The 10,832-nt window shown below is 39.6% G+C and overlaps 1 protein-coding gene across 1 annotated transcript in view; it reads left to right on the plus strand.

Moving 5' to 3' along the window:
- LOC311085942 (calcium homeostasis endoplasmic reticulum protein-like) overlaps nucleotides 1-6,935 on the plus strand; it is a gene marked incomplete at its 5' end in the record, with an annotated part of 7,669 nt that extends 734 nt beyond the window's left edge. Inside the window, 9 exons of the mRNA XM_084118561.1 lie at nucleotides 197-635; nucleotides 1,212-1,453; nucleotides 1,787-1,920; nucleotides 2,004-2,090; nucleotides 3,067-3,216; nucleotides 3,311-3,427; nucleotides 4,361-4,455; nucleotides 4,534-4,719; nucleotides 6,687-6,935. Coding sequence (XP_083974687.1) covers nucleotides 197-635; nucleotides 1,212-1,453; nucleotides 1,787-1,920; nucleotides 2,004-2,090; nucleotides 3,067-3,216; nucleotides 3,311-3,427; nucleotides 4,361-4,455; nucleotides 4,534-4,719; nucleotides 6,687-6,724 — 1,488 coding nt within the window. The 3' untranslated portion in view covers nucleotides 6,725-6,935. The remainder of the gene's footprint in view (nucleotides 1-196; nucleotides 636-1,211; nucleotides 1,454-1,786; nucleotides 1,921-2,003; nucleotides 2,091-3,066; nucleotides 3,217-3,310; nucleotides 3,428-4,360; nucleotides 4,456-4,533; nucleotides 4,720-6,686) is intronic.
- Nucleotides 6,936-10,832: the final 3,897 nt, after the last annotated feature.

Genomic DNA, 10,832 nt, shown 5'->3' on the forward strand with positions numbered 1-10,832 from the left:
GAAAAGGTTTTGGATTTTCTATCATATGTTAATTTAAAAAAAGAAATTATTGTATAATATTACGACTTGTGTTTGTTTGCTTGGGTTTTATTGTATTTATATGATTTTTGTAATTTAATGTTTTTTTTGTAATTTAAAATTGCCTTAGAAGCTGACATGGCATTAAATAAAACTATCTATCTATCTCCGCCTCCAGCCGCCATTCGACCCCACTCAAGTCCCGCCCCCCTGCCCGCCCTGGAACAGCCACGAGGGCATGTGGAACGAGCAGCGGGACCCCAACTGGAGCGGCCCTCGGGATGGGGGCCCCGGAGGCCCCTGGAGTGGCCAGAACGAGCCCCCGCCCTCCTGGAGCGGCCAGTTCGAGCAGCCGCCGTGGAGCAACCAGCCGGACCAGCCGCCGCCGTGGGGTCAGAGAGAGCCTCCCTTCCGCATGCAGCGTCCGCCACATTTCCGCGGGCCGTTCCCCCCCCACCAACAGCCGCCGCCGTTCAACCAGCCGCCACCGCCGCCACACAACTTCGGCCGCTTCCCGCCACGCTTCATGCAGGAGGAGTTTCCCCCCCGACATCACTTCGAGCGGCCGCCGTATCCGCCTCACCGGTTCGACTACCCGCAGGCGGACTTCCCAGGAGGTGAGGACTTCCTGTATTCGATTATAGGGGTGTAACGGTAGTCACGGTTCAGTACGTACTAGGGCTGTCAAAATGGCTGAAAAGCCTAATTCAAATTTCTTTCCTAAATATTCTCAAAATTTTAATTATATTTCGAATTCTAAAAGCAATACATAATGTTAAGAGAAAAAAACGTACTGAATTGTCTGCTATGCCCACTAGAGGGCGCAAGCGAGCGCAATAAGCAGATATAAACCAAATCAAGCATCGCATCTTTTATTGAATTAAATAACATTCACTTTTTAAATTGCATTAACTTTTGAAACAATGGTTGTTAATTAAAATATAATTTCCACGCCAATATAAAATCCACCAGCGATTTCAAACCGTGTTTTTTGAGACTGTCTTTGGTTCACTGCAGTTTTAAGGAGAAAATTCTCAGCAATGCTGTTGACTTGTGAATTTACACATAGTTTGTCTTATAACACACTTACAACATTAAAAGCTTGATTGTCACCACAGGGGGACTTTATGTGTCCTCAATGTTTCATGCGAGGCTTTGCTTTGTTACACCTTGTAATGTTTTCCTCATATCAGAGATCGGGCCGCCTCCCCATCACCACCCGAACCAGAGGATTCCCCCTCCAGGAATGTCGGATCCTCCTCCGTGGGGCGGAAACCAGCATCCTGAATTCGGACCGCCGCCTCACGGCTTTAACGGCCAGGCGCCACACATGCGACGGCAGACCCCAGCTCACGTCAGTCAGGACGACCCCAGTCTGGTCCCCAACGTGCCCTACTTCGACCTGCCGGCGGGACTCATGGCGCCGCTTGTTAAGGTTATTTCACATTTAACGCCAGATTGGAAAGTTCCAGTTAGTTCTTGTCCTAAACACAAATCTTTTTTTAATTTTTTTTATCAACATATTATTATAGGTTTCAGCTGTGTCAGAAACATGTGAACTATTTACAAAACAGATGCCATGAAATTAACCAGACCAAAATAATTATATAAAACAAGAACACATAATTAGGAAGTCGAGGTTTTAGCTTTTCTAACAATATCTCTGCGGTTATTGACCAACTTTGAATAGTTCTGTCTTTGGCCCCATTGAGTTTAGCAGTGGTGCCCTCCAGCAAGGCAATGAATGATTCTTTCTCTTTAATAATAGCTTGAAGATCACGATTATAAGCCTCTGGACCCCAAAGACATCCGTCTGCCGCCTCCGATGCCCCCTAGTGACCGTCTGCTGGCCGCAGTGGAGGCGTTTTACAGCCCGCCGTCCCACGACCGGCCCAGGAACAGGTGACACAGACACACATGCTGTGGTTTGGTTGTTTTCATTTATTATTTCAATTAAATTGACATGAAAATTATCATTTTTCCAGTGAGGGTTGGGAACAGAATGGCCTGTACGAGTTCTTCCGGGCCAAAATGAGAGCGAGGCGGAAAAAGGATCAAGACAAACGCAACAGGTTGGGAATAAATGAACTGTTTCAGTGTATTATGTGCATATACCAGTGTTATCGCTGACAAAAACTGAAACTGTTAAAAAAAAAATTGTTAATTGAAATAAAACTGAAATATGAATTTTTGATGGAAAACCTTTAAATAAAGAAAATTTTTATTAAAATTAGAACTGAAATAAAATAAGTTTGAGTTGAAGTACTAAAATTACTAAGACTAAAACTGAGATAAATAAAAGCTAAATATAAATATACAAATAAATTAAAAAAACGAATAAAAAAATTACAAGAACACATAACAACGTTGCTAAAATTCAAATGAAAGCTGGAAATATAAAAATAAACTCAAATCACTGTAATAGAAAAAATATATAAAGAATAAACAAAAAAATTGTAAAATTTAATAATTGTGAATAAATACAATGTGAATAAAATGACTCAAACTAAACCTGAAATAAACATGCATAAAAACTAAATATTAATGGAAAAAAGCACACAACAAAATGAGTTAAACTAAAATTAAAATGATGAAAATATATAAAAAATCTGAAAAAAAATGCTATGATAGTATACAAGAATTACTAAAACAAATAAAACTAAACATTAAAAAACATAAAAATTACAAAACTAATATTCGATTAAAATGAAAACTGAAAATATATAAATAAAACCTAAATCAAAATATTAAGACTATAATGATACACTTGAATGACTAAAACTGATATAAAACTTGTGTAACTTGAAGTAACTTGAGGAAAAATATAATCAAACCTGATAAAAATCACAAAACAACAATATTATAAAACTAATATTGAATTGAAATGAAAAATAAAACCTAAATCAGAATATTAATAAATACTTTAATAGTATGTAAATAATTCTACAATAACACTGTGATTCAGATGTGACCTTTACAAAAGTGATTCCCATTGTTTCCTCACTGGTTTCCTTTCATGTGATTTATTTTTTTATTTTTTTGTGGCAGCACCCGAGGGAGTCCCACGTCCCGCAGTCGGTCACACAGCCGAGGACGATCCACCTCGCGCTCCAGCTCCAGGTCTTCCAAATCTTCTCGCTCCAGATCCCGATCCAGATCCCGCTCCCGTTCTCGCTCCTACTCCAGATCTCGTTCCGGGTATTGTGAAAATATCTGCTTTTACATATAAACAATTTTTTTTTTTACAGTTACAGAAAGTTGTTGACACTGTTTTTAAAACGTTCTCCTGTAGGAGCAGGAGTCGCTCCAGATCCAGGTCCCGAAGTCGCTCCCGATCCAGATCTCGCTCCAGGTCACGATCTCCAGAAAAGCGTCGCCAGCCCGAGAAATCCCGCAGTCCGACACCTCCGTAAGTGGATCTACTTTTGTCACCCAAATCCAGTTCGCATTTGAAAATTGGTTATTGAATTTGTATTCGCATTTGAATTGTATCAACTTCTTTCGCAGTTAATTTGGTATCGTTTATTACTGGGAGGATTTAATTTAATTTCATTCATTATTGGCTGTAATTAGGTTTTTTGTTTTTACCTAAAGGGATATTTCACCGCTGGAAAGATGAATGTGTATTTAAATTGGGTCATTTATGTAGTAGAAATGTGAAATAATTTTAGAAGTTGGTGCCTTCTAGACTGAGAAAAGCCAGAAAATTTATTTTTGGCTCATGTGTATGAAAGGCAACAACTCCCAGAATGCACTTGCCCTATGAGGACACTCCCAAGCCACGCCTACCGGTTACAGAGGGCAGTATCGGAAGAAATGATACAACTAGGCTACTAGTCGACTTGAAACTGAAAAGACGGCGTTTAAGCACGGTCATTCGGAAATACTACCGGGTTTCTACTGATGCAAAGCTTAATGCTAATCAGTGAAGTGTCCCTTTAATTCAAAAAGCCTAATTGCAAATTTAAACCTTTGTCAAAATATATTAAAGTCCCACTGAAGTAAATAATTTTATTGGGGGCTTTAAGAAAAATGACAGAGCAGATTACATGCTTCCTAAATATAGCAGGTTTTCTAAATCTAATCCCATCCAGATTTTAAAATGTATGTTATTTTGATCATCAAAAGTCAAAATCGTAACTATAGCTAGATTGCTTATTGTGCTGCATGGTGAAAAAATAATAACTGGTGGCGATTGAATGATTATCCCTATCATCCCATCTATTATAAAAAGAAAATGTATTTAATTTAAAATAAATGCATAAATTGATACAAAATTAATGAAATGAATCCAGTTTAAATATTAAGCATGCCGTTGACGTGAAACCCCGTCTCTCCGCAGCTCCACATCTGGGTTGGGTTCAGCTCCCGCCGCGATCCCCGTCGACCTCAGGCTGGGCGAAGAAAACAAGGGCCATCAGATGCTCATGAAGATGGGTAAGTGATCCAGAAGACTGCGTGTGAACCGATGCCTCCACTGATGCGGCGCTGAATGTTGTCCCGTTCGTCCTGCAGGCTGGAGCGGATCAGGAGGTCTTGGCGTTAAAGAACAGGGCATTCAAGATCCCATTAAAGGAGGAGACATCCGGGACAAGTGGGACCAGTATAAAGGAGTGGGAGTCGCGCTGGACGACCCGTACGTGAACTACAGGAGGAACAAAAGCTACAATTTTGTCGCAAGGATGAAAGCACGAGAAAAAGGTATTTGTGTTTTTAAGATGGAGGGTTTAAAAGCGGTCCTATTATGTTTTCCATCTTCATCTTTCTTTAGTGTGTAATGTTGCTGTTTGAGTTCTTCTCTATATCAGTGTCAGTGTTTCTGAACTCCTGAAACGCCTCCATTGTAGTCTTGAGTTTCTTCCGGGAACAAACACGTCACAATATTCCTCATTAAAGTAATTAATATGCAGAATAAAGGGGCGGGGCCTGGTTGAGTTAGTTAGTAGTGTGTTAAACTGGTGTTTATGGTAAGGGGCGGGACATTTCCCCAAAACACTCGAAGTGCTCGACCAATCACAACACTGATCCAGCCGACCAATCAGAGCACAGTGTGCTTTTCAGAAGGAGGGGCTTCATAGAGACATAGGGCTGGGTACCGAGTTCGATACTTTTTAGGTACCGACCGAATTGCCTCGGTAGTATCGAGTATCAAAAAATGACTTGTTTTTCGGTACTAGATTTCGATACCTAACCTAAGGATTAACCCCTTAGGTTAGGTATCGAAATCTAGTACCGAAAAACAAGTCATTTTTCGATGACTTGTCAACGTTAGTGCTCAAACAAATACATATGAAATGCACAACGACACGCCTAAAGTCGCTCACGCACATACACGCAAACTCTACACACACGAGACGCGCGGAACCGTCCGCGCACATACTCATATGAGATGCACGCGCGCACACAAACTGTCCACGCACATTCTCATATGAGACGTGAGCACACACACACAAACTCGCGCACATACTCAATGAGACGCAAGCACACACACTCACAATACTCTAAAGATGTGTCGATCAAAAGTGTGGCTACATTTCTCCAGACTCGATGCCAACAGCGTGCGATGCAGTATTTACGGTAAAAATAATTGCTGCAAAGACGGTACCGCGACAGATATGATGAAGCCCTTGACAGTGCACGGAGTAAACATAAGAGCAGAAAGTTGCTGCGTCTTCGACTGGTAAATGAAGAGATGCCTTGTTGATCACTCTGACAGTGTTTATATTGCAATAATGACCTACTGAATGTACACTGCCATTCAAAAATGTGTTGGTTGGTCAGAATTTTTTTTCAGTAAGCATTAAAGTGATCAAAAATGACCTTAAAACGTGTGTAATGTTACAAAAGATTTCTGTTTCAAATAAATGCTGTTCTTTTGAAATTTTTATTCATCAAAGAATCATGAAAAAATATATCATAGTTTTCAAAAACTGTTTTCATATTTCTGAAGGATCATGTGACACTGAAGTATTGATTTTGAAAATTTAGCTTTGACATCACAGGAATAAATTACATTCTGAAATATATTCAAATAAGATTTTAAATTGTAATACTATTCCACAATATTACAAGTTTTACTGTATTTTTGATCACCAAGCTTTGGTGAGCATGAGCTCTTTATAAAAAAATATGTTGTTCCTTATGTATAAGGAATATTTTGTTCCTTTGTGCTTTTTTTGTTCCTTTGTGCACTGGCTAAGGAGCATGAGTCAAACTGAAAAAAATAAAACCAAAGTTTTTCTGAGGTAATGCGTTATGTAATCTTGTTAAAATGGATTTCATAAAATTGGTATCGAAAAAAGTATCGTTCAGGAACCGGTATCGGTATCGAAATTTTTTGAACGATACCCAGCCCTATAGAGACAGGAACTAAACAGAGCGTTACTGACAGACTGGGAAGAGAGGAGCCGCAACAATGGAGAATATGGGAAAAATAATTAACATTCAAGCTGGAAAACCTGTTCTAGTTAAAAATACAAAATCAAGACTTTGGAAAAAGATCATAACAGGTCCCCTATTACAATAGCCAAGTCAAGCATTACTATTATTGATGCTAATACTTGGGGTTAGGGGTTTGAGCAAACCATTAACCTTAAATATTAAACTTTGCACACTTATATATTTTATATTTCTGACCAAATTTGAATGTGTTTGTGTTTCGTCCCCAGTAAGCAGAGACCCACAGGAGCCCTCCAGCACAGAGTGATCACCGTCACACGTGGTCTGTTTTTTTTACTGTAGATGTCAAAGCTGTTCTCCACATTTGTTTGGATGTTTTCTCTCACCCTCAGTTCATTTTTGTAGTAAAATGTATCAAAGCTTCATATTGTAACTCATGGAAATGTCAGCATCATCACAACCCTTTCGTTTGATTAATCTGAGACTGTACAAGCAAAATAAAGACATTTTAAAAAAGGCACAGTGTTTATGTAAGCATTTAAGTTGTGTATGAATTCTTATGTCTTGATAAATGTGAAGCACGATGAACAGGTAGTAAAAAAGCTGTTTTATTTAGGCACATGTAGCATTTACAATGATTGAAAAGTTTTGGCTGTTTACGATTTATGGACGATGCATCCAAAACATTGATCTGTTTATTTACATGTAATGATAGTCCTGCATTTCCTGTAGAACTTCTTCTAGAGCGTCTTCAATACTTAGTTTGGGCGGCCTGTGAGCGCGGATGAACTACAGGAAAAATAAAGAAATTCCTGTTAGCAAACATGAAAGATATTACGATAGAAACATTTTAGGAATATATATATATATATATATATATATATATATATATATATATATTAGGAATGCACGATATATCGGCCACCGTATCGGCCATTATGTGTTCATTTTTATCGTTATCGGCCTGATAAGAATATTTGGCTGATGTATTAAAGCCGATAAATAATGTTTTATTTCCTTCAGCTGAGACACTTCAGATACACACTGTTCAACATGATGGTTTTAAATTTCTTGAAATATGATTGGAATCACTTCAAAAGAGGAAAATACAGTTCAGTGTAACATGTGCAGTGCAAGTCTGTCATATAGGCTACATCAGATTATAATGAGAACACTATTATTGTGTGTTTGGGACATGTCTTGGGCGAGACTTTTGTTTTTGTAATCAGGCTCTCAAAAATGATATAAAAATTTAGATTTATCGGCCAATATATCGGTTATCGGGTTTCAAATCTAAAGAATTACCGGTATCGGCCAAAACTTTCATATCGGTGCATCCCTTATATGTATATATGTGTGTGTGTGTGTGTATATATGTATGTATATATATATATATATATATATATATATATATATATGTATATGTGTGTATATGTATGTATATATATATATATATATATATATATATGTGTATGTATGTGTGTGTATGTATGTATGTGTGTGTATATATATATATATATATATATATATATAATGTATATCATTATTAGATCGGCTTGACGTTGACGACAAGATCCATAATTCTTAGCAAATGTTGCGTCATCAATCTACGCCTTTGTTATTGTAAATAGGTTAGTGACCCCTAGTGGCGAAAAATGCCATACTGTGCCTTTAACTGCTAAGTACTACATAATGAGCATTGTATCAAATTATTAATTTAAATGTAAGTAGTACATAGTAGTTAAATACACTGAATATGAAGTGGGTCCTTGTATTTTATCTCTACTGTAGAAAATGTGTGTTTGATGTTTATTTTTATTTTAATAAAAGAGAAGACATTTGATAAATTGTTGTGATGATACATCTTCTGATGCAACGCTAGGGCACATCATCAGTGATGTTCCTGATATCATTGGGTGTTTCGGGTCTTTCGAAACATCAGACACCCTCCTTCAGGCGACCCAGCTGAGGTTGATCAGACCTCAGCTTGTGCCCTAGCAGCATTTAGCCACGGATCCGCTCTTTTAATCCAGAGCCACCTCGAAGCCTTCTCTGCAGCCTCTGTGCTATTCCTGATAGCCCTTCTCCTCCTCTCTCCTGTGATGCCGAGTGCAGTATAGGCCCCGTAGAGGGACTTCCCCGCGAAGCCTCTGCACCCCACCTCCACAGGTAAGCACCTTGCCTTCCAGCCTTGGTTGTGGCAGTCGTTGACGAGGCCATCATATTTCTCCCTCTTCCTCTCATAGGCTTCCTCCATTCAGCACCTGGTCATGCCGCCAGCGATATCGGCCTTCCCCCAAAGCTCTTGGGCAGCAGCTCAAGATGTGCTCAAGGGTTCCCTTTCTCTGGCACAGGGCACATGCTGGAGTATCGACCAGACCCCAGGTGTGCAAGTTGGACGGGCTGGGGAGGACGTCATAGACTGCCTGAACTAGGAACTTAATGCGGTGTGGCTCTGCCTGCCAGAGGTCTGTCCACGTGATCTTCCTCTCCACAGCTTGTTCCCATCTAGTCCAGGCACCCTGATGCCATTCCCACTGCTTTGCTGGACCTCTCTTCCTCCACCGCTGCCCTCACCTCGCTTTGAACCAGCTGTCTCCGCTCCTTTCCCTGAGCCTTGTCAAATCTGGGTCCTTGAAAGGTTCCTAGCCCAGCCCTTCCTCTGGCCACTGCTCCCACTAGAACAGTGGTTCCCAAAGTGGGGGTCGCGAGATGATTTCTATATAAAAAAAAAAAGTGGAAAAAATATATAGGCCCTATATATTTTTGTTGCAATTAATTTAACCCTTTCGCACGTACGATCACACCGGGTAGATTTTCTGTTTGGCGAGTAAATCTCAAAAGGCTATCCGCCACACGGAGAAATATGAAATTTTCAGCGCGCATGCGCTCTTCTGCTCTAAGAACGAGCAGAGAGAGAGAGCGAGAGCCCCGGCCGCGCGTGCGCACTCACTATTCAGAGCGGCCAAGCGTCAAGCTTCCCCGTACTTTTTGACAAGCGTCCTTGACAGGACGGCCAGAGATTCTTTGCAGCTCAAGTCGGCGGCGGTGTGTACATACAGTTAACGCTCTATCTGTTGACGGCGCTGAGGAAAAAGCACCCGCCACTGGAAGAAGCGGTCGCCGCCCATTTGTGTCCTGCTGGCAGTTGGAGAGCAAAGGCTTCGCACCCATCTAAGCCGTGCAGAACGTCTTCAGCACTCGCGGATCGTGCATACTCCGCCGCTGGCCAGGCTGCTTCTGCTTTACACACTATGGCTGTTCTTTTCTCGAGAAAAGGAGTTTTCCCATAGCGTTTGCAACGCAATACAAGTTCCCTTATCTCTCAGGGAACCGAGGTTACGCAAGTAACCGAGTACGTTCTGCCTTCCCTTCCACATGAGTCAGGTAACAAAACTGACAAAAAAAAAAAAAAATTATTTCACGCCAATGATAGTAATATTTCATATATTTCTCACATTTTGATCAATATATATAGGCTATATAGATTATTTTTATTATACATTTTAAATTTTGCTCTGGACATTTTTTTTTATGTTTGTATTAAACATAATAGGCCTACCTTATTATCTCAATTAAAAGTACTGAAATGAATGTATATGTGACAAAAAAAAAAAAAAAAGGCTGTTTATTATTTTGGCCGGTAAAAAATATGTTTGGCTGGTGGATTTTTTCATCTACCAGTCCCCGTGGCAGGTGAGCCAAAAAGTTAATTTCGGAACCTGGGGTGGGGGAGGTGCGGGGTCGCGGGGCAGCAGCTTATTTATAATGGGGGTCGCGGGCTAAAAAGTTTGGGAACCCCTGCACTAGAACACCATGACGAAGCCGTGACTCTGCCTGGTCCACTGCCACCTCTGCCCTCCTTTTTCTACCAGTCTAATAAAGATATGCATTAAAAGAAGAAAAAAAGAATGACATCAATAATTTGAATAATTCACATACTCTTTTTTTTTTTATTAAAATAATTTATTAATGGTCTGCCTGATTTGCCTAATGCTATCATAAAATTGCATTTTTTTATATTAAATCTTTATGAAAAAAGTATGACATTTATAATTCGTAAAACATTTTTTTTTATTGAATTTGAATTTAAAATAAAACTGTTATCAGTTCAGTTTGTAAGTGAAATTGAAACCAGCTATGGGTTTCTGCAATCTGTCTAGTATATGTTGATGGATAAACAGCTTCATCTGGTTGTTTTTGAAAGCGGTGTGTGTCAAGTTTGTGTGTGAAGCGTTGTTGTTGTGTTTTTTTTTTTTAATGAAGAAGCTCACAATCTTCCACTCCACACAAAACATCTTTACACTGAAATAAAGTGAATCTATCAACAGTCAAATAAGAGTCACAGGTCAAATATGATTGACAGCTCACAGCACTAAATAACACACTAGACAAATATTTTAATTTGATCTTTA

Source organism: Abramis brama (assembly GCF_963993115.1).
Source record: "Abramis brama genome assembly, chromosome: 6".
Classification (NCBI taxonomy): domain Eukaryota; kingdom Metazoa; phylum Chordata; class Actinopteri; order Cypriniformes; family Leuciscidae; genus Abramis; species Abramis brama.